This window comes from Oryx dammah, unplaced genomic scaffold (assembly GCF_014754425.2).
Source record: "Oryx dammah isolate SB20612 unplaced genomic scaffold, SCBI_Odam_1.1 HiC_scaffold_25, whole genome shotgun sequence".
Classification (NCBI taxonomy): Eukaryota; Metazoa; Chordata; class Mammalia; order Artiodactyla; family Bovidae; genus Oryx; species Oryx dammah.
The window spans coordinates 97,902,805-97,930,785 of record NW_024070209.1 but is presented as its reverse complement, the minus strand read 5'-3'; the positions used below and the strand labels follow the sequence as shown (position 1 = coordinate 97,930,785).

Sequence of the window (27,981 nt, the reverse complement as noted above, 5' to 3'; positions counted from 1 at the left end):
TAAGAGGCACTGCTTACCTCCTGGTATCGATTTTCATTGTTATTAATAGGACAGTTTTCCAGCAGATGGCAGGAGAATCTTGAAGGAAAGTCTTAAAAATTTGCACAAAGCCTCCATATGCTCAGTCCTATTCCCTCAACACCCTGAAGTCAGTGGCTCCTAAGTTGTTCTGTCATTATGCACAGAAACTGCCAGTTGTCAAGCACAGGTAGAGAGGAAGTGCAAGGGGCCATGAGATCCATATGCCCTGACACACAGGAAAGCTCTGCCCTAAGGCACTGCTATGAAGCACAATTTGAAAACTACTCATCTGGTGACTGGTCCTAATTCTTGTGCTTCGCAGGTAGGGATACTGAGGTTCAGAGAGGGTGAATGACCTACTCAAGGTCATGGACGTAAGAGTGAACTGAGTCCAAGTCTCCCGACTCCTAGTATTCAGTCCATTGTGTCCACATCAAAAAATACTTCCCCATCTGCTGGATAAAACAGGGTGTTATTGGCATATAATTCCAAAAACAGAAAAAAAGCAGTTTTCCCAAGGTGAAGGTCAAGAAGACCAAAAAAAAAAGGGAGAAAAACATACTCCTCTATACCCAGACTCAGATACCACCATGCCCCTAATGATTTACACAGCTCCAGGTACACAAAAGTGATCATACAGAACCAACTATATATAGCAACAGGAATTTTTTAAAAAACAAGCTTTATTATTTGTATTTTGGCACCATAGTCAGTAATTCACAGAATGGGTCGCTTCAAGCTGTTCAAGATTACCAGGGAACCCCCTCACAAACACACCCCCACATACAACATTTAGAACAGAGGAACAGATTCATGGCCGCTGCCTCTGCACAATGAAGGAGTCTTTTCATAGAGCAAATCTCCACTCTTATCTGAACAGCCAGACTCCGGATTTTTGTAGTGGCTTTAGTCAGGCAAATCTGTCGTCATCCATTGCTCAGAACATGTAAAGAATTACAAGGCCCCGATCCATTGCTTACAGATGCTCAGCTCAAGTACAATGCTGTAAGCCCCATCTCAGCCCACCTTAATTCAAACTGAGAAACAAAGTTTGGTTTGTGCATCCCGAGTCATCCAGGAACCAAATTCCAAAGTGAGAGGATAAATAGTTCTTCGTGGTTCAGTATAATATGTGTTAACAGTCCTAATCCCAGACACTAAGCCCTCTCTGATGCAATTTGGGACTTAGTCCATGTCTATATCAGGCATTTCTTCTGAATTTATAAATACTTCACAAGCTGACTAAGGCAAAACCACCATAACCCAGGCCTGCATGTGAAGGTTTGGGCCTCAACTATTAAGTGCCACTTTACAAGGGACCTCAAGTCTTTGTTCATTCCAGAAACTCTGAAAAGGGGCAGCATGCAGGAAGGGGTTGGGTGTAGGGGGGTAAAAGCAGTGGGTCACTTCAGCTCAGAGTGAAACAGTCAAGGTATTAACCTAATTTTTGAAAGACTTAAGAGACAAAGGAAATAAAAGGTAAGATCAAGTATTAACCTTTTATTCTCATAATTTTCTTATTTTCCATAAAAATGAGAAAGGCCAATTTTGTTTACTCTGTCGTGCGGACCTCTTTAAGGAGTCCCCAGATCTATTAAGGCACCTATTAGATTTGTGGCCTATGGAAATCTCCTCTCTTCGTCACAAGGTACAAATACACAAAACACATACTGACATGACTTCTCGCAGGTACAGCTGTCTTCAGCTGCTTTATTATTGCCCCTCTGCAGCAAAATGGTGATGGTGGGTGCTGGAGTGACATCAGGAACGCCAGAAGGAGGAAGTCAGGAAGCCCTTGGGGACAGGAATCTCCCTGTGCTGCAGACATTTCTGGTCAGGCAAAGATAAAGAAAACCAAATGATTCTCTGATAACACTGCTTCCAACACTTGACAGAATGTGGTACGTAATACATGGTGGAATATCAGCCATAAAAAAGAACAAAATCATGCCATTTACAGCAACATGAACGGATCTAGAGTGTCATACTGACGGAAGTCAGACAAAGACAAATATCATACATTACTTATATGTGGAATCTAAAAAAAAAATGGTGCAAATGAACTGATTACAAAACGGAAATTAGAGTCACAGATGAAGAAAACAAACTGTGGTTACCAAGGGGGGAAGGGGAGAGGGATAAACTGGGAGATTGGGACTGATATATACACACTACTATACATGAAATAGGTAATAAGAACCTTCTGTATAGCACATGGAACTCTACTCAACACTGTGTAATGACCTATATGGGAAAAGAATCTAAAAAAGAGTGGATATATGTATATGTGCCGACTAAGGTCCGTCTAGTCAAGGCTATGGTTTTTCCAGTAGTCATGTATGGATGTGAGAGTTGGACTGTGAAGAAGGCTGAGCGCCGAAGAATTGATGCTTTTGAACTGTGGTGTTGGAGAAGACTCGAGTCCCTTGGACTGCAAGGAGATCCAACCAGTCCATTCTGAAGGAGATCAACCCTGGGATTTCTTTGGAAGGAATGATGCTAAAGCTGAAACTCCAGTACTTTGGCTACCTCATGTGAAGAGTTGACTCATTGGAAAAGACTCTGCTGCTGGGAGGGATTGGGGGCAGGAGAAGAAGGGGACAACCGAGGATGAGATGGCTGGATGGCATCACTGACTCGATGGACGCGAGTCTGAGTGAACTCCGGGAGTTGGTGATGTACAGGGAGGCCTGGCGTGCTGCGATTCATGGGGTCGCAGAGAGTCGGACACGACTGAGCGACTAAACTGAACTGATACCTGATTCACTCTGCTATGCAACAGAAACCAACACAAACATTGTAAATTAACTACACTCCAATAAAACTTAGTTTAAAAGGTAAAGGCTGTGGTAAGACCTCACCTGCATCAGCTGCAATGGAGGGTAAAGGTCAGGCTGCCCTTGCATCTGTCCCACCCTTGTCTCCACACACTGGCCTCGCCGTTCACTACTGCTGTTTCTCCAACTGAGCTACTAAAGACTGGATGTCATCAGGCTATCTTGGTAGATGTACCACAGGGTTCTCAATGATTTGTCAGAATTCACCTCTTAAACATTTTTGGCACATGGAAAAAGGAAAGGAGTCTAACTCAAAGAACAGTCTGTTCTCACAAAGAAAAGTGACCAGTTCCCTAGATCTGAGACTGAGAAAAGAACCTTGGCCAAAACGCAAAAAAAAGTTATCAGTGAGCTAAGATTCATTAAATATATTTTACATATATTTTATTCTGCACAGGCAGTAAGGACAATGACACACAGAAAAATAACGAAATGGCAGCCCTTAAGGTGAAGAGGGAATGACAAAAAGTAAGGGGGGGGTGGTTTCCTGGTGGTCTAGAGGTTAGGACTCCATGCTGTCATTGCCAAGGGTCTGGGTTCAATCCCTGGTCGGGGAATGAAGATCCTACAAAACACCCGGCATAGCCAAAAAAAAGTAGGGTTCAGAAAAATCAAGGGTAAGAGACTGCAATCAGTCTGGAGGGGAGGTCCAAGACTTGTCAGACACAGACACTGGAGGCCAACAACAGTTTGGGATATGCTGGTCTAAGGGCACCTTACCTCTAAGAACTGCTTGAGGCGTATGAAGGAACCCATCTGCCCTGAGCTTGTGATGGCTTCAATCCTATAAGGAGAGAAAGAAGACAGTACCTATGGTTCACACATATCTTTTGGAGAGGGGTTAGGGACCTGCTGCTCTGGAGGAAGTGGCAGAATGAATGATTCCCAGAGATGTCTTCTAGACTTAGAATGCTGTCACTCTGCTAAATGGTCTCAGCACTTTATTTCAGACAAAGGGGTAAAGGAGAAGAGAACACTGTTGCTTCTCAAGGTCTCTATCATCAGGTGAGATGGGTGTTGCCAATGCCTTTCTCCCTTCAGTGAGTTGAGAGGGATGAGAAAGGGCCTAGAAGTTGAATCCCCCAAAAGAGTGAAGCAAACTGGCTGATCAATCAGTTTCACCAACTGATTTACTGGGAGGGTTTGACTCCTTGGCTTCCTTCATGACTGCATGTTGTCACCATCCCAGATTATCTGGGGGAGTTTGGAAAACAAGAGAGTTTTAAATGGGATCTGAATCCAAGATCTTCCTGATTTTTTTTTAATTTAGTCAATAATATTTAAGAGAGACTTAGTAGAGTTCAAAACTGTTTATTCAAATAACAGAGAGGAGAAGGATGGGAGCTGAAGATGTCTCACTCAACACAAGTGCTTCTGACTGAGTCAGAAACAGTATCTGAACTTCCCTGGTGGTACAATGGATAAGAGTCTGCCTGCCAATGCAGGGGACAGGGGTTTGATCCCTGATCTGGAAAGATTCCACATGCTGCGGAGCAGCTAAGCTCATGCCCTTGGAGCCCGGGCTCCACAACAAGAGAAGCCACCTCCGCAAGAAACCCGCACACCACAATAAAGGAGAGACCCTGCTCAGAACAACTAGAGAAGGCCTGAGCACAGCAACAAAGACTCAGAGCAGCCAAAACAAATAAATAAAATAAAATAAATTTTTTAAAAAAGAAACAGCATGTGACAGCAGCCACGGGCATCTGATTTCATGAGTTTTTACCTACCAAATTCTCTGGTGTCTGCTCAACAAGTCTAATACCTGGGGAAGTAGTCCTCTTTGATGAGAAGTATCATCTTCCAGAACTGGAGCTGGTACTGCTTCATGAGGGCATTCCCACACACCTAGAGGGGAAGGTGCGCACCATCAGAGCAGGGAATGAAAATGCACACTCAGTCATAACGGATAATCAGCCCTTTGCCTCTCATTCCTATCAAGAATTTCAGCCACAATGCCATTCAGCCAGCTAAGCAGGGGAATTAAAATCCAACTTTCTTCTGAAGCATTCTCACGTATGGTAATACCTCCATTTAACCAGACTGCCAGGTAGCCAGGTGTTTCAGGGGTCGTGACTCAAACTTAATTTGCTGTTGATTTTAAAGGAATTAGCATTACTTCGCAACCTTGGCAATCAAGGTAGAAGGAATACCATGTGTTTTCAATGACTCAAGATCAATGTTCATTTACTGTGACTGCAGGAGCTGTCAGGAGAGTAGAAACTGTTGACATTATGGGCCAAGTGGTCTCAGATTTGTTACGGCACGTGCTCCAAGCATTTATTCTTTAAGAACTGCCCCCTTTTCACAGAAACCCTTATTCTTACCCTAGAGTGGGGGCCCCTTATAGGCAGACAGGACTGTATACAGCCTTCTAAATGAGACAGGTACCTGACCCAAGCTGGTTAATCTTATTTCCTCTCCTGTCTATTAGCAATCCCACTGATGGGACACTAGTCCCACTACGCTGGGTGAGCACACTGAGGCTGAGGGATACAACCCAGGAGCATCTTCTCCACTGTGTGCCGAGCAGCAGAGAAAGGTGGCCTGCAGAGCAAGCGGGGGGCAACCTGCAGGAGGAGCAAACATGAGAAGACCATGCGGTCCCACAGAGGGGCTGCCTTGGTCCCCGGCGACATTCCAGTTCCTGGTTCCAGGCCCTGGTGGGGTTCAACTGTGCATCCTACCCCCCATTCTCCAAGTGAGTCCCTTCCATATCCCCAAAGCAAATTCCTTTCCATCTGTATTGGGATGTACAGTTTTCTGTTCTTTATAATGACAAGACATCCACACAGACAAAGGAAAGTACACTGGGAAGAAAAACCCAAAGCTAGCTTTCTCTTGGGGCTTGGGAAAAAATTTGTAACACTGGCTCCTAGTGTTCACCATTAGTCTCTATTTGTCTATTCGTCATGTCATACAGCGGCCCACTGGCGCTCTCTTGTGTGATAATTGTACTACGTACCTCTAAGAAGTCAAAGAGGAGGGTGGCCGTCACATCTGACAGGGGCTCCATGTTTAAGATTTGTGCCAACCAGCGCCAACCATGATTTAAGCCATGAGGGTGAGTCTGGGAGCAGAGAGGCTTGGTCAGGATATAATCTCATTTTATTCAGAGTTCTAAATTGCCAACGTTATCACCCAGCCATTACCAAGGGGCCATGAACCCCCTGATCACCTAACCTAAGCACATGCCACAGGGCAGAAACAACAGAGGCCAAACAAATTCTGTTTTTAAATATTGCAACATATTGGGACCCACATATTCTTCACTGGATTCCTTCAACACACAGCTGTCAGCCTCAGTTTCAGGAATCCTAGTTACTCTCATAAACATTGCCGTTTGATTAGTTACTCCTGGTACCTTTAGCACAGCACCTGGGACATAGCAGGTGCACAGTAACAAGTCCTAGATTCGGTCAGCTTATATTCCTTTCTCTTTGGGTTTCCAAGTCCACTAACTTCTCCATCTGTCTAATCTCCATTCCTTGCAAAATGAACTAGGCAGGCAGGTCAAAGCCCTGGCCCTCTGCTGTGGCTCTGACATTGACAAGTGTGTACCATTACAACTTGCTAAGCCTCCATCTGTCCCTCTGTGAAGTAAGCTATGTAACCTTGGTATGTAATTGGTCTCTAAGGCATCAATTAGTCTCGGAACAAATGATTCTGATGATCCGAAAGTTTCCTAATAATCAATACCCACTTCTCTAAAGAATACCTACGAAGCAGCGCTATTCTTTAACTTATCACATGATGGGACTGTTCCTCTGAAAGGTCGGTATTTCCTTCAGGTAAGATATACTAACATGGACCCTGGTCCAACCGCTCATTATCCATAGTAACCCCTCTCTGCTACCTCTTGTCGGTTTCCATATGGCCACCGGAGCTGGATGATGGCGGCATAGAGACGGATCATCCCAGACATGCGCTTCAGAAAGTTGTCCTGCTGCTCTACTTTGGAATCCTTCACTTGGTAGCCAAGCATCCTATGTGGTAAGAAAATATTCAATGTGATAGAGTCAAAGTGAGGGTGACCAATCCATTACTATTTCTGGCAGAAGTAACAACATACCATTACATTTAGCATTATTACTAACACATTATTACACATGACTACATTGGTAGATGTAATTCTGCTTACAAAACACTCACATCCATTATCAAATCTGCAACATATAAACCTTGAGAGGTAAGTTCCCAGAAGGTAATGAATATTGCAACCCCCATTTACAAACAATGAAAAACAATCTTTAAAGAGATGAACAAACTCCCCAGTTTTGAAAATCTATTAATAGTCAAAACAAGGGTAAAATTCTAAGATCCCTGGATTCTAAATCCAGAATTATTTCCGCTGTACTATATTGATTATTGATACCTAAATCCACAAATTCTAAAAGCCACCCAGTTTGCATGAAAGACACTGTATTCTCTGACAGAATGTTCAAGGTACATAAGAGATGCTCTGAGGAGGGGAAATGAATCTCAGTTCTCTCTCTCTTCCTGGGGACAGTAAGGAGAACAACACTTCACCTCTGATAGTCTTCCAAAGCCATTCCCTCTTTGAATGCTGGATAGAAAGGAACAGAGTAAGGACACTTCTTGTGCAGGTGAGCCAGGATGAGGGCCCCTACTCTGGGGTGGAGCTCCCAGATCCCAGATGCCACGACCGCGATGGGGAATGCTGCTTCATGATGGGAGGCCACTTCCTCCTCCCCTTGTTTCTGGGAGCACAGAGAGGGGAGAATTTAAGTTAATATTCAAGAAAGCCTTAAAGGCTAGGCACCAGCCTCTTCTTCCCATACCTTTGGCAACAAGGTTTCTCACCACAAATTTCTCTGCCAGTTTGTACTGGACAAAGTCCAGGCCCTGTGGGTTAAGTGTGACAGACACGGAGCGCCCACCAGACTGAACAGGTTTTCCAGAAAGTAAGCTGTGGATCTTGTCAAAGATCTCCTTCAGCTTCGAGCCTGTATGACAGAGATAGAGTCAGTGATAAGATATAACTGCAGTCAATCTATTTTTTTCATCACTGCAGTAACAAAGCCTCTGTATAAACCCAGCCCTACAGAAGTTCAGAGCCTAAAGCCAAAATACAGATGCAGAAAAACATATGACAATCAAATACATGTTGTGGAGGATGCGAAAGTACATAGGGTGTGGTGTTATTTTGAAGGAATTTATCATTGGTAGAATGAACAAATTCTGAAACCGACACATCAGAGAGATCAGTAGTATAGAAATAGGGGCTGAATTGTTCCAGATGCTACGGGTGTGGCTGATGTCCCTAAAGGAGTCACTTGTAACTCCAGGAAAACCTTCTAAAGAATTGCCAATTCACAGGGGCTTCCCCTCCTTCTCTTGGACCTACCTTCCTCCATAGAAGCTATTATTACATTCATATGATAGATCCTGTGTGCCCCGCCTTCTACACTGGCTAGTTAGATCAGGACGAGTTGAGCTGAGCTAATCAGCCAGTTGACTGAGTGAGTTCCCTGAAGTGGCCAGTCCTGTGACACACACATGTGTAAGCAGTGGTGCTGTCATGCGGACCGAAGAACAGCCATCTACAAAAGGAGAATGAAGTGGGCAGAGGAAAGCCTAAGAGAAGAGAGAAAAGGGTCCTAACGTTTCTGGCTCCTCAGATCCAGCCCCACTCCTGCCGTAGAAAACTGATTTATCTTTAGGACAAACCCCTCACTCTACCTATTCCTTCTTCCTTTCCGTTTTTTTGGCTTAAGCAGATATGAATTAGTTTCTATTATTTAAAATCAATGTTTGAATGAATACAGCATCTCCAATTTATCTGCCAAGTTCCTAATACCCTGCACCAAGTTCATAATCATTTAAAGAAATGTTTAAAAATCTCAGAAATATCCTCCCCAGACCACTGATTCAGTTTCATTGAAAAAACAGGGAAGAGGGGTGGCACATTTCTTAGGAATTAAGAGAAAAAAGGAAGAAATCGAGAGTTAAATAATGAGATGTCACAGAAATTTCAAGGCCAACAATCCCCTGAAAACAGAAACAGAGACTCTAACCTGAGATATTAAAATATGTATGTTTCCATCAAATTTACTCACCTCACATTCCTGCCAACCTATAACCCTACTATTTCTTTACTGATGGTTTCAGAGGGCCCCACTGGCCAAATCCCCATCCACCCCTCTCCCTGTGCCCCTCCAATTAGGAAAACCAGATCCCAGCCCGGTGCCTGCCATGGCCTCCCACATTCCGTATGCCACAATGGCACCATGTCTGTCTTTAAATTCTGCTCCACATTTAACTACTCATGGATGTGCACCTCTGAAGAGGCAGGAATTAGGTCACCTCTTTCTCAGTCACTCCACACTTACTGAGCACTAACTGCAGAATGTCTGTGTCTGACAGGGCTGTAAGCTCTCACAGAGCTTATGATACTGATGGAAACAAAGGGACACAGTTGTGAAATAGGTAGGAAAATCAAGAACAGCAAAACCAGAGCCTAATTAGATACAGACAGCGAACCAGAGGAAGCAGTCATGGGGATGACTCCCGGGTTCAGTTAGGGTGACTGAGCAGATAAGGTGCTACTACTGGTTACTTAGAGCAAACCGGAAAAAAGGTGGGCGAGAGGAGGACGATAAGAGGTCAGCTCGGAACATGCTAAACCTGAGGAAGCTGAGAGATACCTAGGCGGAGCTGCCCTGCAGGTAGCTGGAGCAAGGTAACCTGAAGCTCAGAGGAAAGGAATGACCCGGAGACTGAGCTGGGTGTCATGTGTGCAGAGGTGAAGTTTGAAGCCAGGGGGGGTCTTAGAATGAGAACTGCAGGGTGAAAGCACATCCCCAGGACACACCTACCACCCAGGTGGGGGCAGGAGACTGAGGAGCCCACAAAAGAGAAAGAGAGGGAGGAGGAGAAGCTGGAAATTAATGTTGCCTCAGAAGCCAGAGGACTAGAAGTGATAGAGAAGGGAACAGTCAACGGGGCCAAAGGGTAACATGAAGATTAGAAAAGACTGAGAAAACACAAAATCAAAAGAAACAGGTTTTAGAATGTGAGTGACAAGCATGTTTAAAGGGAAAGGAGCGTGTAAAGAAAGTCATTTTATAGAAAACAGAAGAGCTCTCCCTTGACGGAAATAGGAGGGGATTATAACAAGGCTCCCGAGGCTCGTTCAGGGCCGAGGCAGAAGGGGAAGTGTGGGCCGGAAGGGTACTGCATTCTTTGAAATAGGATGGTTTCAAAGCAGGTAAATACAGCTGTGTATTACTGCAGTGGGTGGGTTGGGGGGTTGAGGGGGGAACCTGAGGATCTTACACCTGATGTTTCAGGTTTCCAGACGAAGGAGGCGGCAGGGGTGCCTGTGGTCAACTGAGGGGTAAAGACCGAGGACGAACCTGAGCAGACCAGCGAAGGTGTGGGACGACTGTCTGGTCAACCTTGCCCCTTAATGCCATGGCTATAAAGGAAATGGCACTTTCAATTCTAGAAAGTGATACATATTTACTTATTTAGACCTTGCTTTGTTCCAGAAGGAATTTCAGGCAGCAAAGTGATATGTAAGTTCAGCCACAGAGCCTCTCAAAGGCAAGAAGTGCAACTTTCCACGCTTTCTAGGTAACAAGTTAATCAAGGGAACCTGGATGGAGGTTAAGTCAGAGCAGCTTCCCAGCTGCACAAGCTCCCCAGCCACTTGGCAGCACAGTCTATACCGTGGAGGCTTCCACATCTGAGCTCTGCGAAGATGAACCTCTGTTTCTAAAGAAGAAGAAGAGGGGTATTTCCCTCGTGTAGTTCTTCCTCTCTAAATCTCAGTCTCTCGAGAGACTGAGTAGGCATTCTCAGCGTTCTCATGTATTAACAAGCAGGTTTTCAGTCTGGAAAAGCTAACTTTGTAGGACAAAAGCAAAGAATGCGAGTCACATCCTAGGCTCCCTAAGGGGTGCTTTCCCCAGTAACTTCCAATCGTAGCTAAGAGTCTTCCTAAATAATTTACTACTAATACATAACTTATTTAAAAAGAAAAGAGTCAACAAACACATAATGATTACCTTCTACACGCAGAGAGTAAACCAGCCAAGGCACATAGCTTATACACCTGATCCAACAGTCAACATTTGCTCAGACATAATCTATTTATAGGAACCTTACAGACAAGTGGATTTGGAATCTCAATAAACACTGGTACAATGAGGTGAAAGGCCATGTTCTTAACTCTGACCAACCTGCAATGGTAGAGATCTGGCTCACTGGAATGGTGGCAGCCTTCTGAAGGTCCATCTTGATCTTTTTGGCCTGCCAGAGGAAAGCAGTGAGAAGGCCAACAGTGTTTCAAAGAGCTGAGTAGATGCCATTGGGATTAGGGATGTGATGTGACAGGCGAGCTACATTTCTCGGGGCCATGAGGCTGTGGGGGGGCAACCATCAGGCCCAGAGAATGCCCAACTCCTGTCCCTCCTACCTGACTGTCTTTGCTGCTGCTCAGGCCCTCAAAGGCCAGCACACACTGACTGGAGGCCTCCTGCAGCTGCTGGTACCACTGCATCGTACTGTCTTGCACCTTCACCTGGAGGTCTGAGGAATCAAAGAAAGAGACTTCCATAAAAGGAGAATTTACTGAACACTTAATATGAGCCAGGTACTGTTCTAATCAACTTAAGTAGAATTTATTGAACATTTAATATGAGTCAGGTACTATTCTAATTACTTTATGTATGTATTAACTGCTTTCACTGTCATAATAATCCTATAAGGTACATTCTATCATCTTCATTTTACAGATAAGGAAACAGGCATGGAAAGGTTAGGTAATTCGGCAAAGATACAATGCCCGGAATTAGAAAAACTAGATTCCCACAGATCTGACTCCAAAAGCAGCATTCTCAACCATTATGTATATCAATTCCCTCGTATTTAAACATATATTCTGTACACACTTAGCAGCAATATGTGGAATAATATATCTACTAGGATTATGGAGAATTTCAAGTCCTCATGGCAAGTGCTGGAATCTGAAGACAGGCTCCACATCAATCAAAACTGAATGGAAATCATTAAAAGTACCGAATCTTACATTATGTAAAAGTTCTGATAAATTATCCTGTAGCTTAATACAGTATTCAAAACATGTTCTCGCTTCCTTTCACACTCTGAATTACACATCACATTAAAGGACTGTTTCCACACCGAGACCCACCTCTGTTCGGCTTCGCCCCTGGGCCCTGGTTGGGAGTGGGGGACTCTTTGTGGGCCTCTGGCCTCTGCTGCATCTCTGACTCTTGCTGCTTTATCCGGGCCTCCTCTTCGTCCCGCCTCCTCTTCTCCTCACAGGCCCTGCCAATCTCCTGATGCAAGTTCGAGAGGAGGTCGCGCATTTCCTGCAGCGCTCCCTCAGCCGCAGCTTGGTCCTCTGCGGTGGGAAAGCCATTCTGTCACGGTGACAGAGGCAGAGCTCAGTGGTTATTTCCTGAGCACCTGAGGTGCCGAATCATACATCACACAAGTCCATGTATTTCTAAACTGGAATTGTGCCAAGGGAGTACCCACGGTCAACATGTTGATACCTACTGCTTTCCTGTTCTCTTAAAGGTAATACTGATTTACCATCACATCCACAGTACCAAAGGGTAGATCTTTCAATGCTCTCACCAGCACTGGGAACCAGCCTGTGTTTTCTAATACCTTTTCCCACTAATAAGTGATATGGCTTTGTGAAGAAACACCCAATTTTAGATCTGGAGAAGAAAATGTTCAAGATGAGGTAGAAAACAGCTTGCTTGCTTTCTGCTGCAACAACTACTACTGGGGCCACGTCCAAGGGATAGAGAAGCCAATGTGGTGTTCCCATTACACAATTTAACAACAAACTACAACAGATGACATGTTATACATCAAGTATAGAAAGTTCGTATGTTCTTAATGATAGTAAAAAACCAAACCAAAACAAAACCTCAAGTCACTGTGGGAAAATGCTAGGAAAGCAATGCTATACTCTGAAGATTGACCAAAGGAAAGACTCAAATATTTATCCTTCCTTCCCTACATAGACTGTACTTAAGATAGTTTATGGGAAAATTTTCTTTGTAGTAGAATTCTAGCTAAAAAGTACGGAAAAATGATAGAAAAACTTAAAATTTACCACCTCTAATGAAATAACAAATATGAGTAACGATCAACAATGGCTACTAAATCATTAGCTAAAGACTCATTGAAATCTTTAAATTGGAAAATAACACTGACAGTTTCTGAGACCAACAGTTGACCTTAACATCACAGGTGGAAAGACCATCAGTACTCTATGCCTCCTAATGTGATTCATTAACAAATATATACTCCCAACTATGAAGTACTGCTGTGGGGGAAAAAAATCTAATGTGATCCGATCAGGCCTCTAGACTATGCTGTCCAGGAAGGTAGCACACATAGCCACACATGGCTCTTTACATTTAAATTAATTAAAAACTTTCTAAAAGTTAAAATACAGTTCTTCAGTCACACCAGTCACATTTCAAGTGCTCAATGGCTATGTGTAGTTACTACATGGCACAGATATGAACGTTTCCATCATCACAGAGAATTGTTAGCTCTGCCCTAGAGAAAGTTACAAATTCACGGAAATATAGAGAATAAAAGAACATATAAAAATACACCGAAGGGTTAGGGTTAGCAATTGTACTGAAATTTTTAGAATGTAGAAAATTCTATTCACAACAATCAGATTCTTCAACAATGGCAACAAAAAAAAAAAAGAGAGAGAGAGAGAGAAGGGAGGGGGAGTCTTGAGATTAAAAGACTTAATTAAGTAACAGACACAGCACACCAAAAAGTTGAACTCAGTATGGATGCTAATTTTCCAATCAGTTATAAAAAACATTATTGAGATAACTGGAGAGATTTGAACATTGACTAGATATTTGATCATATTGAAGAAATTATTAGTCTTTTAGGTATGCTATTAGTGTTTTGGTTATGTTAATATAGAGTTTTAGCCTTCAGAGATACACACTAAAGAACTTTCCAGGTGAAGCAGTATGTCTGAGATTTGCTGTAAAACCGTTTGAGGGAAGGGGTGCAGGTGGCACCATAGACAAAATGAGACTGTCACGTATGGATTCTTGAGGAAGCTGGGGAATGGATGCCCAATGTACATTATGCTCTTCTCTCCACTTCTGTGTAGGTTTGCTATTTTTCAAAAAGGAGGATAAACAAAAACCAAAGAGAGATTTGAAAGATAACAATAAACTTCTGCCTTAAATGTGATGAATGCTTAAAGTTCTTTCTTTTTACAGCCACACCATGCACCCTGTGGGATCTCAGTTCTCCACCGAGGGACTGAACCTGGGCCCTTGGCAGTGAAAGCACTGAGTCCCAACCACTGGACCACTAGGGAATTCCCAGTGCTTAAAGTTCTTAATATTTACAATTCATACAAGTTGATTTTTTTAAAACACAAACTCTCATAGAAATATGAACTAAGGACAAAGAACATACAATTCATAAAAGTGTGAACTGGTACAACTTTGGGATGTTAACAGTTCAACAATAAGTGTTTTCAATAAATTTGGTATGGTTATGTTGGAAGTTATGCAATTTCATCTGTTCAAATATTTGGGCTTCCCTGATAGTTCAGTTGGTAAAAATCTACCTGCAATGCAGTAGACCCTGGTTCAATTCCTGGGTCAGGAAGATCCACTGGAGAAGGGATAGTTTACCTATATTTACTGAATACCTATTACGTGTCAATAGCTGCAGTTTTTAACACTGCCTTACAAACACCAAAGTATCTGTCATGAGTATAGTAATTACACTTTCAAAATATCATGTTAACGGAAAAAAGCAATATACATTCCTGTAAGGTTTTAATTTTTATCATAAACATGGCATCACACACACACACACACACACACACTCTGTCAGAGGAGGAATAAATGCTCACGCATGCACGCACACACACACATACTCTGTCAAAGAATAAATAAATGCTAACCGTGGTTATCTCCAGGTAAGAGGATAACAAGTGATAATAAGCAGGTAATATTTTTAAATCACAAAACCATTTTGCTTTTAAAGCTCTTCATTTCAAAGACAGGAGAGAGAGTGTTCCTGAAGCCCCCTCACCTCAGAAGTGGATCGGATGATCCCTGAGACAAGACTGCACAGCTGGTTGCCTCGGGTCCGGAAGGCAGACAGGTCGACCTGGAGCAGGTCCCCGCGCTGGTCCGAGGCGTCCAGCTGCTGGCTGAGGTGCAGCACCTCCTCCTGCAGGGCGTAGAGGCCTCGAAGGCGGGCCTGGCCTTCCTCCCTCCGGAGCCGCTCCTGCTCCTCTTGCCTCAGGCGCTGCTGCTCTGCTTCCCGCAGCTTCAGGTTGAGGATCTACAGGAAGGACTGTCAAGTTAAGGGGCTCCTGGGACTTCTACATTCCTCCAGTCCCACACAGACTGCCTGTTCTCACAGATGGGCCCCAAGTCAACCACAGAGCGGCGTGACAGGGGCTGGGTCCTCTATGACTGCCAGACAGTGAACAGCCACACAGACTCTCCCGGGCACTGACCTTCGCTCTGTGACGATGCTCCGCTTTCAGCTTTTCTTGCTGCCCCAGGGCTTCTCTGGAGCTGAATGAAAAATGGGGGGAGGAAGAGTCAGGGATGCTTCCTAAAATTGTTCTGCCTCTCCTAAAAGCTTTCTCTCTTTGATTTGCATTGGTCATCCTTCCAAGGTTGAACCTTTTTCTAGGTTATAAGCTTCTCCGGCTATTTTATTTTGGCATGTAAGGACTCAGATTCTTCCCTCTGGGTTTTATGTTGGGAAAGAGCTCTGGTTGACCATGCTGACATTCCCCTTGTAATTCAGGGAGACTCACCTCTTCTCCATTACTTCCCGTAAGTCCTGGAATTCTTTATGATGCTTCAGTTCCTTTCGTTCATCAAACCGCTTCAGCTGTTCAGATGCCATCTCAGAAAGGGCCCGCACCTTCTTCTCCTGCTCCTCCTGCCACTGCCTCAAGCCCTCCTGCAAAGGGTCAGTACCTGCTCTCTGGAGCTCCATTATACCCTACTTATCTACCCCTGTGAGACGCCCTCCCATCAGGCCTTAACCCCATCAAAGATACTCCAGGGCATGGAATCATCTTCCTACTTCTCAAAATCTTTGCTTGAGTCACCTGTCTCCTTTGGGTCAATCTTTTAATTCAGCTGTTGTGGAAAGCTTTCCAATTTGCTCCATACTCTTCCTGTCACTCCAGCATAAGCTAAGAATGGATGGGATTTTACCAATATATTATCAAATAGCCCGGCACTTTTAACTTTCCATCCTGTGCATTCTTTTTTTTGTGCCACGGCCTGTGGCTTGTGGGATCTTAGCTCTCCCACCAGGGATCAAACCTGGGTTCTCGGCAGTGAAGGCAGGGTGTCCTGACAACCAGACTGCCAGGGAACTTCATCCTGTGTATTCTGATGAGGGCTTCAGGGTCATCTAAAGAAGTTCATATTCTAATTCTATAACTATGCTATTCCTACCTCACTCCTTTCCGTAAGTTATTATCTCTGCCTAGATTCTTTCCCTCCTTCTTCACTTAAGAACATCCCTTTCTTATATACCTAAAGGTACCAGGTATTTCATTTATTATTCACAAGAGTACTCACATTTGACTTTTAAGGGCAATTAGACATTTTAACTATCAAAATTTAAAGTGTACATATCCTCTGACACTTGTTCCATTTTACGAACTTGTCCTGAGGAAATACTTGCCTATGTGTACAATGATATATGCATAAGGATGTTCATTACAGCCCTGTTGATAATGGCAATGAATCTGAAACAATTTAAATCAACAGGGAAATAAGTAGAGTAGGTCATACTAGAGAATACTCTGTAGTCTTTAAAGAGAATGACATACTATATATATATATATATATATATATATATATATAGGCATGGAGATATATCAAAACATACTGTTAATAGATATCAAGCTATCCTATTCTGAAACTTATTTTGCAACGTGAGGGAGATTATCAGCAGTGAAAAACTTTCTACTTAGGTCTGGAAGACAGAAAGTCCATGGACAAGTGATGACTGACACAGCAGAGCTGAGAAAACCTGAGAAAACACACAAACACTCTGTCTCTCTCTAACCATTTCTCACCATCTCCACTGCTATATCCTTGAATCTAAGCAATCATCATCCTTTTTCATCCAGTGTCAAAGTGACGGCTTCGGTAAGTGTTGCTCTCTCTTACTCAGACTAGAACAGCCTTCTAACTATATTTCACTCATTTCTCTTGCTTACTTCTGCCTCTCCCTCCAGCAAATAAACTCTATGGATTGTGTCTCCTTTGTTCATTGTTTTATCTAGACCTACATTCTAAAGGAGATCAGTTCTGGGTGTTCATTGGAACGACTGATGCTGAAGCTGAAACTCCAATACTTTGGCTACTTCATGTGAAGAGTTGACTCACTGGAAGACCCTGATGCTGGGAGGGATTGGGGGCAAGGAGGAGAAGGGGACAACAGAGGATGAGACGGCTGGATGGCATCACCGACTCAATGGACATGAGTTTGAGTAAACTCTGGGAGTTGGTGGTGGACAGGGAGGCCTGGCGTGCTGTGATTCACAGGGTCGCAAAGAGTCAGACACGACTGAGTGACTGAACTGAACTGAGAACAAAAGTGCTCAATAAATATTTGGTGATTCCATGAATAAACGGATGAAGGTAGGTGCTAGAATTTCACTTTATAAACTCACCTATCAGTAAACATTTTTACAAAAGCATGCATTGTTTTTCTAATAAAAAATGTAGTCACCTGAAAGTATCACAACATTGTTAATTGGCTATACCCTAGTACAAAATAGAAATTTAAAAAAATAATAAAGTTAAATAAACATTAAAATAGTGTTATCCTTTTTTCAAGAAGCTGTGAAGGTCCATCTTCTCAGTATAACCTTATCTGACAGTGCAGATCATCTTCAAATTTTGGGAAAGTAAATGGAAGCCAGGAAAGTCTCAGTAATCTTCCTAGGGTCCCAGGTAAAATAGAAGAGCTAGGACCTGAAACCAGTGTTGACTTCAGAGAGTTTACTCGTGACTATTACATTATAACTATCTCCCTAACTGAAATGAAGCCACCAGTAGGTGGGGCACGACTATCAGCATATGGTGGACATTCTTAGTCCCTGAGGAATTGCATCTGAATGTGGCTCCCTAGGGTCAATGTCAAGCCTGTCTTACTTCCTGGGTTACTTACTGCTCCTTTCATTCTGTGCACCAGCTCATACATTCGGATGCAGCCTTCCACTTTCATCCCCCGGGGGGACTGAAGTACCACAGGTTCTGTATGTGGAGACTCATGTTTCTCCTGTATAGACAGAAGATGGAAAAATTAAGCTTTAAGATGGTCAAGTTGGTATTACTCTGTCTAAACAAAAGCCACATCCCTGCTTACAATCAGCAACCAATAACAACAAAACATTTAGGTTAGAACCAAGGTGCTTTTTGTGATATTGACCTTATTCTAATTGGTCTCCCTAGCAAATTAAGTGGGTGTTTTTGCTTTGGACAGTTTTTTTTTTGTTTTTTGCTTGCTTCTTTATTTTGATATGCCCAGTGTATTTCCCCCCATTTTTTCTTTTCTAATAAGTGTCCATTTTTGCTGGGGTGGGTTGGACAGAGAAACCCCAGCCCACATTCCCAGTTCATCCATGCCCCCTAGCCTCAAGGGTCAGTAGGCATGAGATCAGCCCAGCAATCAGAGTACCCTATCCCTCTGTACCCAGTGTCTACTTTAGGAATGAGGCTTATGACTTTAGCCAGAGTCTACCTCTGAACTTTTCTCTTTTATATATATATATATATATATATATATATAATTATATTTATTTATTTTTAGTTGATTGATCACTGCTTTACAAACTTCTGAACTTTTCCGATGGAGCTATTTTGGACGACTTTCTCTTCTTCTGGGGATGCTAACCTAAGAAGGTATATGTCTAGGGCTGACTTCCTGCCACACAGTCTATCTGAAAGATGAAATCAAGAAGTTACACAGAACTGAGAGAAGAGAAGCAAAGCCCCGTGTTTGAATTACTGGATCAAGTCAGAAATAACATCAAGGAGAGATAAGCAGAAAACAGATCCTCCAGATCTAACTGATTCCACATTCCTAGACTTCATGGTTATATGAGCTATTAAATTTCTCCCCTGACCCCCTTGTTTCGTTTAAGCTAGTTTAAACAAGGTTTTCTGTTACTTAAATATCAAAAATTCCTCATGATACAATTTGTTATTTAAAGCCATCCAAAACTTTACTTAAACCTTAAGAATTATGGAATTCTATACCTAGAGAGGCCCTCAACAATTTAGTCCAGTACCAGATTTACAGATGAAGAAACTGAGGGAAAGAGGGAAGAAACTATAGGGAAAGAGGCATCTTTCTCTTAGATACCTGTCTGAGGGTATGCCACAATACTGGCATGATCAGAACTAGAAACTGCTGCCTCTGAGAAGCTGCTCACAGAAACTGTTTTTTAATCTCAAAATAATTATAATCCAAAGAAAGTTGCAAAAAATGTACAGGGAGGCTCATGCACTCTATATTTACTCAGTTTCCTCAAATAGTAACATCTTTCATAAATATAGTAAAATATCAAAAACAGTAAACTGATGGTACAAGTCACATAACTTGTTCAGATTTCACCAGTTCTGAGAGGAATTCATTTGGGTATGTGTAGTTTTATACCATTTTATCTTATGTATAACCATGATTATAAAGGGCAGAACTATTCACCACAGAGATCCATGGTGCCACATCTTTACATCTCTTACCTGTTCTCCAACTCTATAATGACAGTATTTCAACAACCTTAAACAAATGGAACCACATGGCACAAAATCTTTTTTCTTTTGGCTGCTCCACATAGGATCTTAATTCTCCAACCAGGGATCAAACCCACAACCTCTGCACTGGAAGCCTTCATCCTAGTTTTAATTTGCATTTCCTTTAATGGCTAATGATTGAACATATTTTCGTGTACTTATTTTGTCATCTGTATATTGTCTCAGGTGAAAATGTCTGTTCATATCTTTTGGTCATTTTCTAATTGAAGGTTAGAAAGTTTCTGTTTAAACTTTGAGAGTTTTAAAAATATACTCTAGATATATAGACCTTTGTCAGACATGTGATTTGCAACTATTTTCTTCCAGTCACGAGTTTATTATTTTTCTACTGAGAATTTTGTTTTAAATATTTACTTAGTCCCAAGGTTTTTTATTTGATGAGGTCCAATGTATTAATTTTTCCTTTTATGGATTTAGTTTTTAGTGTCAAATCTAAAAACCCTTCAACTCGCCCTAGGTTCTGATTATGTTTTTTTCTCCTAAAGTCTCATAGTTTTACATTTTGAGTTAATTTTTATGTAAGTTATGAGGTTTAGGTAGAAGTTCATTTTTGCACCTATGATGTTCAATTGCTAAATTTAAAGCCTAGTATTTTTAAAGATGAGGTGCAAAATATAAACTAAAAAGTAAACTTCTTATGCATGGAATCATGCAGTCTTTCATAATATGAATAACCATGTCCTGTATTACTTTTTAGGATTATTATTTACTGTAAAATAAATTGTTACTTATTGCAAATAACTCTCACAAAGATATTTCCCCAAAAAAGTTATACAAATGGCTAATAAGAACATGAAAATATGCATCACATTGCTAATCATTAGGGAAATGTAAATCAAAACCATAAGGAGATATACTTCTTCCCCACTAGGATGGCTACTGTGGGGGGGGGGGGAAACCAACAGTAAATAACAAATATTAGCAAAGGTATGGCAAAATTGAAACCCTTGTGCACTGCTAGTAGCAATATAAAATGGTACAGCTGTGAAAAACAATACGATGGGTCCTCAAAAATTTAAACATAGAATTACCACATGATCCATCAATTCCACTTCTGGGTACGTACCCCAAAGAACTGAAAACAGCTACTCCAACTAATAGATGTATATGCATGTTCATAGCGGTACTAGTCACCAACAGCCAAAAGGTGGAAGCAATCCAAATGTTCAGTAACAGATGAATACAGCAGAATATTATTCAGCCTTAAAAGGAAGGAAATTCTAACACATGCTACAACATGGATGAACCCCTGAAGACAGTATACTAAGTGAAATAAACCAGTCACAAAATGACATATATGATTCCACTTACATGAAGTATGTAGAATTGTCAAATTCATGATGGTTTTTAGAGACTGGGGATGGGAGGAAATCAGGAGTTACTGATTAATGAGTATTCTTAGTTTGGGATAATGAAAAAGTTCTGGAGATGGATAGTGGTGATGGTTATACAACACTATGAATGTGCTTAATGCCACTGAACTGTGACATTCAGTTCAGTTCAGTTCAGTGGCTCAGTCGTGTCCGACTCTTTGCGACCCCATGAATCGCAGCACACCAGGCCTCCCTGTACATCACCAACTCCCGGAGTTCACTCAGACTCTCATCCATCGAGTCCGTGATGCCATCCAACCATCTCATCCTCGGTCATCCCCTTCTCCTCCTGCCCCCAGTCCCTCCCAGCATCAGAGTCTTTTCCGATGAGTCAACTCTTCGCTTGAGGTGGCCAAAGTACTGGAGCTTCAGCTTCAGCATCATTCCTTCCAAAGAAATCCCAGGGCTGATCTTCAGAATGGACTGGTTGGATCTCCTTGCAGTCCAAGGGACTCGCAAGAGTCTTCTCCAACACCACAGTTCAAAAGTGTCAATTCTTCGGCGCTCAGCCTTCTTCACAGTCCGACTCTCACATCCATACATGACCACAGGAAAAACCATAGCCTTGACTAGACGGACCTTAGTTGGCAAAGTAATGTCTCTGCTTTTGAATATGCTATCTAGGTTGGTCATTAACTTTTCTTCCAAGGAGTAAGCGTCTTTTAATTTCATGGCTGCAGTTACCATCTGCAGTGATTTTGGAGCCCCAAAAAATAAAGTCTGACACTATTTCCACCGTTTCCTCATCTATTTCCCATGAAGTGATGGGACCGGATGCCATGATCTTCGTTTTCTGAATGTTGAGCTTTAAGCCAACTTTTTCACTTTCCTCTTTCACTTTCATCAAGAGGCTTTTTAGTTCCTCTTCACTTTCTGCCATAAGGGTGGTGTCATCTGCATATCTGAGGTTATTGGTATTTCTCCCGGCAATCTTGATTCCAGCTTGTATTTGTTCCAGTCCAGCGTTTCTCATGATGTACTCTGCATAGAAGTTAAATAAGCAGGGTGACAATATACAGCCTGGACGTACTTCTTTTTCTGTTTGGAACCAGTCTGTTGTTCCATGTCCAGTTCTAACTGTTGCTTCCTGACCTGCACACAGATTTCTCAAGAGGCAGGTTAGGTGGTCTGGTATTCCCATCTCTTTCAGAATCTTCCACGGTTTATTGTGATCCACACAGTCAAAGACTTTGGCATAGTCAATAAAGCAGAAATAGGTATTTTTCTGGAACTCTCTTGCTTTTTCCATGATCCAGCGGATGTTGGCAATTTGATCTCTGGTTCCTCTGCCTTTTCTAAAACCAGCTTGAACATCAGGAGGTTCACGGTTCACATATTGCTGAAGCCTGGCTTGGAGAATTTTGAGCATTACTTTACTAGCATGTGAAATGAGTGCAACTGTGCGGTAGTTTGAGCATTCTGTTAAAAGTGGTTAAATGGTAAATTTTATGTCATGAATATTTTGCTAATTAAAAAAAAAAAGTTTGTACCCTTTTATCTTTGATGCTTGTTATTCAGGCATTTATTTTAAGACAGCTAGAAGATATACTTCAAGATTAAAAAGAGAAAGACCTCTCTGCAGAAAGTTTTTCAGAAGAGTATCTTTAAAAGCAATGCAATGGAAAAACATACATGCTAAATAAAAGGAATAGTTCAATAAATTACAGTATATTACATAACCTGTAAATAGATATTTCCAAACGTGGAAATAACAAACAAATAATTCAAATAGTTTGCAAACAAAGTAAAGTCAGGAAGGAAAATCAGAACACGAAAGTACACATACAATTTAATTATGCAAAGGTATAAGGATGCAGGCTTATGAGACTGGAAAGGAGTAACTGTTGACTGAAATGATGAGATCATAGGGAGATTTAACTTCTTCCTTTTGATGCAATGTTTTCAGTAACCAAAAATTTTCAGTGAGTATGAACAAAAAGAACTTTGTCTTTTGGAACCCAAACCTGAAAAATGTTATCTCTACCTTTCTAAAGAGTTGCCTAGTCTTATTCTGCTGACACAAAAACCTTGCAAAAGCAAAATAATGCTATAATGCATTATTTTAGTTTAGAAGGCTTTTCTTCTTTACATTCTTAGGCCAAATACTACTTCCTATATCTTACTTTGATCCAGAAAGGATTTAATGCACCTTATAAAGAACATAAATATAATAACAAGCACAAATTAAGTCAGAAAACATATTAAACAGAATGAGGCAGATATATAGAGACAGAGACAGGAAACGAATCGTCTGTAAAATATATTGTCAAGTAGAAAAACGGAAACCAATGAAAACAAACAAGATACACAATAGTTTATTCTAGCAACTTTGTTTAAAAAGAAAGAAAAAAAACAGAAATTAAGAAAAAGAAGTACACATGGGAACTTCTCTGACCACCCAGTGGTTAAGATTCTGTGCTCCCAATGTAGGGGGCAAGTGTTTGATCCGTGGTCAGAAAACTAAGATCCCACATGCCACAGTGTGGTCAACAGATTAATTTTAAAAAATGTAATTACCAAAAAGAAAATACGTATGTTCTTACATATCTGTACTTATTTAAACTAACTCTGGAAACAGGAAGAAAGAGAAGAGCAAAGCACAGCAGAGCATCAATAACAATTTGTTTTTAAGTGGGAGAACTATCTTATCCTCTGTTGCCCCCTTCTCCTCTTGCCCTCAGTGGAGATGACAGAGGATGAGACGGTTAGATGGCAGCATCAACTCAATGGACATGAGTTTGACCAAACTCCAAGAGAGAATGAAGGACAGGGAAGCCTGGCGTGCTACAGTTCATGGGACTGCCGAGTCAGACACAACTCAGCGACTGGACAGCAATAACGACAAGTAAGAGAAACAAAGGCAGGAACAAAATCAAACCAAAAAGGTACAGACTCATTTGGGACCAATGATAAGGTTAAGAGCAAGTATAAAATTTACTCAGTCTTCCAGCAGGCAACAACAAAAAGGGAGACCTTAAGAGTTAAACAAATGTAATGCTTATGAGAAAAAACAATCTAACTGCTCAAGAAATTAACCACTATTCTTGGTACTAAGAGAAGAATTTCTCTCTCTGGTCTTCATAAAAAGATGTGGTAAACACTGTTCCTACAAATAGCTACATGAAGAAGCAGCAATCATTACTGTCTCAGAGTAAAGTCACTATAGTATGACAATGATATTATAAGTAGACACTTCAACTTTGCAGCCACCATTGTCTTCTGTCCTAAGCTGAGTAAAAACCTTACCTTGGTTCCATTTGATGTTGCTGAGGAGACTGGTAAGAAGGCAGGGTTTCTGAGAGGAGATCTGGGAACAGATGAAGGTTGGTTGAGGGCTGAAGTAGACACAGAGGATGCTGACGTCTCAGAGGGAGGTGCGTTCTTTTGTATGTGGGGCAGGATATGATCTACTACCCATCCAGAGTAAGACGACAGCTTGGGAAGAGACATACATTCTTGTAAAACATCCTAGAAAACAAGAAAAAGGTTAAGTCCAACTTGCATGTTAACTGATCTAAGCAACCAAAATAATTTTGTCCTTATACTCCACTATATGCTTTACTGAAAATTTAAGGAGTCCTAATAAGCATTAATATATACATACATACCAAGACCCAAAGTAACTGTATTAACAATCAGAGATGAAAAGAAAGTACAGTAGTTTCTTGATAATGATCTCGACTATTATCTTTTTAGAGTATCAGACTAAACAATCCTAACTGCAGAAAAAGGAACAGTTCACAAAGATGGTCATTAAAGTGGACCTGAAAGCAATTTAAAACGTTGGAATGGAAAAGAACACATGAGGAATTTTGAAGTAAACTATGGCATACACACATGACATGAGTTTGAGTGAACTCCAGGAGTTGGTGATGGACAGGGAGGCCTGGCGTGCTGTGATTCATGGGGTCGCAAAGAGTCGGACATGACTGAGCGACTGAACTGAACTGATGGCATACACACTCAGTGAATATTAGTCATTTAAAAGTGCTGACTGTAAATTCTATGTAAGATTCAATTTTTTCCAGTTTTATTGAAAAACAGACATACGTCACTATAAAAGTTAAGGTGTAAATATGATGGTTTGATTTACATAGATTATAAAATGATTAAATAGGTTCAGCTAACATCCATCTTATCACATGAGTGCACGCGTGCCAAGTTGGTTCAGTCGTGTGCAACTCTTTGTGACCCTATGGACTGTAGCCTGGCAGGCTCCTCTGTCCATGGGATTCTCCACGCAACAATACTGGAGTGGGCTGCTGTGTTCTCCTCCAGGAGATCTTCCCGACCCAGAGATCGAACCCACATCTCTTACATCTGCACTGGCAGGCGGGTTCTTTACCACTTAGTGCCACCTGGAAAGCCCATCTTCTCATATAGGTAAAATCAAAAGAAAGAAAAAAGGACTCTCAACGTGTACTCTCTCAACTTTCTTATATATGGCATAGCTGCGTTAGCTACAGTCATCAAATTGTATCTTACATCCCTAGTACCTTTCTTTTTGGATGCCATTTCAAAAAAGTGTTGTTTTGTTTACTTTACATTTCTGATGTTTCATTGTTAGTGTAAAGAAATGCAACAGATTTCTGAGTGTTCATCTTGTATCCTGCTCCCCTGCTAAATTCATTTATCAGTTCAAGCAGTTCTTGGGTGGAGTCTTTAGGGTTTTTTACATACAGTATCATGGCAGCTGTACATAATGACAATTTTACCTCTTCCCTTCCAATTTGGATACCTTTTTATTTTTTCTTGTCTGACTGCTGTGGCCAAGACTTACAATACTATATTGGACAGAAGTGGTGAGAACAGGCATCGCTGTCTCGTTCCAGATTTTAGTAGGAAGTTTTTCAGCTTTTTACAACTATCGAGTATTGTGCTGGCATGTGAGTATGTCATAAGTAGCTTTTATTATGTTAAGATATGTTCCTTCTATACACACTTTGGTAAGAATGGATTTTTGTCATGAATGGATGTCGAATTTGAGTCAATAACTTTCTCCTCGTTCTTTACACCAAAATAAATCCCAGAAGCAATGCTTCAAATGTAAAAATAAAACCACACACACAAAAAATACCGTAAAACAGAAAAAAAATTTAACTGACAAACTAGAAAAAAATATGCAATATATAACTCAAGTAAAGTAATATCATTATCCCTAATACTTAAAGACCTTACAAACTACCAGCAAAACTCCAACAAGAAAATGAGCAAAATGAGCCTAAGAGATATATACTGGCAATTCAAAAATAAAGATATAAAATGGTCTCTTAACACCATTTGGTCCCATCACAGAAAAGGTTGATCAAGGGAGAAGTCACCAATAAACGCTAAGAGTGGAGGTTTGACAAAATACTAATTACATACAAAGGGAAAATGATGAATTTTAAGTGGAAATATCTGGCAGATACCATTCTGACCAATTGATAAGTGTAAGCATCACAAGTGCTGGGATGGGCTGAAGCATTTATGTGCTACGGATTTAAGTTACTGAGAACACCTCATTTCTGCGTTATTTGTGCCAAGAATGCATAACCTGAGTAGACATCTAACAGATTTATGATAGAACTCATAGAATGTAAGGTATATATAGTCTTTAAAACTGTCAAAGACAAACAGAGAAATGCTTTAGAAGTGCTATATATTTCCGTTTGAAGAGACTTCATATCTGTAGCTAGATTACGAGCAACTCGGGAAAAGGCTATGCCTTAAATATCGCGACATTCCCCACCTGCGCGGTCTATTACAGGGTTTAGCACATTAGATGCAGCGACCACGCCCCCACTGTTTCCAGGTGTGCCCGATGTCATCTAAAAATTTGGTCAGGGTAAGAGGAGAAGGGCGCGCGCCACAGAGGAAGAGACGGTTGGATGGCATCACTGACTCAATGCACATAAGTCTGAGCAAGCTCCGGGAGACAGTGAAGGACAGGGTGCTGCCGTCGCCAACAGTCAGGCACGAGTGAGCGACTGAACAACCACCAACAACAACCGTTCACCGCTCAATCCGGATCTCCCAACACTAGAGACGCGCAGTGATAAACTGACCCTGAGAGGCCAGGGCTGCTTTGACAACCAGAGCGGAGGCGCCTAACTTCGGCAGCGGGGAGCAATGAAGCCTTCAGAGAAGAGCATTTCTGAAGGGGAGCTCCTGAGAAGCTAGAATAGTGGTGAGAGACAGAGCAGAAACTCTAGGACACGGCGACGCACACACAGGAACCAAGAAGCGGACGCGTGTTGTGACAAAGAACGCAGGGGCTCCTCGGAGGAGGGCTTGACAAAGGCTAAGGAAGGGCAGAGGCCCCTGACGAGCGGCGGGGTGGGACCGCCGCCCGCTTAGGGGCCACTGCTCACCTCACCCCGCAGCAGCCAATCGCGGTCGTAGCAGAGGCGACCTTTGTCGGAACTGCGCAGAGCCTGCAGAGTTTCCCAGCAGCGACCCTCAGAAGGCATGGCCTGCCCAGCTACAGATCTTTAGACGCGCCGCTTGTGACAACACAAGTCCTCGAATCAGCCGCCCGGAAACAAGTCCTAGCTTCCGCTTCCGGGGCGCACTGGCTGGAGCCGAGTTCAACCCCGCCCCCAACGGCTGCGTGGCCCCGCCTCTCGCATCAAGCCCGCCTACCCATGCGCCTGCGTACAAGACTTGGCCTGTGGCTCCTGCCTCCCGCCGTGGCTTTAGACCTGGGGGCTTCGGTTGGGTGGGCCTTATAGGTTACAGAAAAGTGAATAGGTTTGATGAGGTTGTCAAGTTGGAATCCTCATACACTACCAGTGAGACTCTAAGATAAGGCAGCGCCTGTGAAAGACAGTCTGGCAGGTCCAGGGGTTGACTGTGCCCTTCCACTGCCAGGGAGGCTTGGGTTCCATCCCAAGT

At 42.1% G+C, this 27,981-nt stretch overlaps 1 protein-coding gene across 1 annotated transcript; it reads right to left on the bottom strand.

Annotated features, from left to right (window-relative positions):
- Positions 1-685: 685 nt before the first annotated feature.
- On the bottom strand, positions 686-27,638 carry GLE1 (GLE1 RNA export mediator). The gene is made up of 16 exons (XM_040225294.1): positions 27,459-27,638; positions 24,352-24,573; positions 18,084-18,194; positions 15,700-15,848; positions 15,391-15,451; positions 14,958-15,212; positions 12,037-12,268; positions 11,302-11,414; positions 11,066-11,135; positions 7,683-7,825; positions 7,389-7,579; positions 6,715-6,844; positions 5,824-5,928; positions 4,624-4,706; positions 3,579-3,642; positions 686-1,851 (listed from the first exon to the last, which is right to left on the bottom strand). The coding sequence occupies exons 1-16, from the start codon at positions 27,555-27,557 to the stop codon at positions 1,783-1,785; spliced, it is 2,097 nt and encodes a 698-aa protein (XP_040081228.1). The 5' UTR covers positions 27,558-27,638; the 3' UTR covers positions 686-1,782.
- Between the last annotated feature and the right edge of the window lie 343 nt (positions 27,639-27,981).

What these genes read in the sequence shown, in the direction of transcription:
- GLE1 (XM_040225294.1), bottom strand. Translation starts at nt 27,557, where the DNA reads ATGCCTTCTGAGGGTCGCTGCTGGGAAACTCTGCAGGCTCTGCGCAGT. An exon ending in AGGGGCGAAGCCGAACAGAG is followed by an intron (nt 11,415 to 12,036) that starts GTGGGTCTCGGT and finishes TTGATTCCTCAG; the next exon opens with ACCTCCAGGTGAAGGTGCAA. An exon ending in AACTGGCAGAGAAATTTGTG is followed by an intron (nt 7,580 to 7,682) that starts GTGAGAAACCTT and finishes CTGTGCTCCCAG; the next exon opens with AAACAAGGGGAGGAGGAAGT.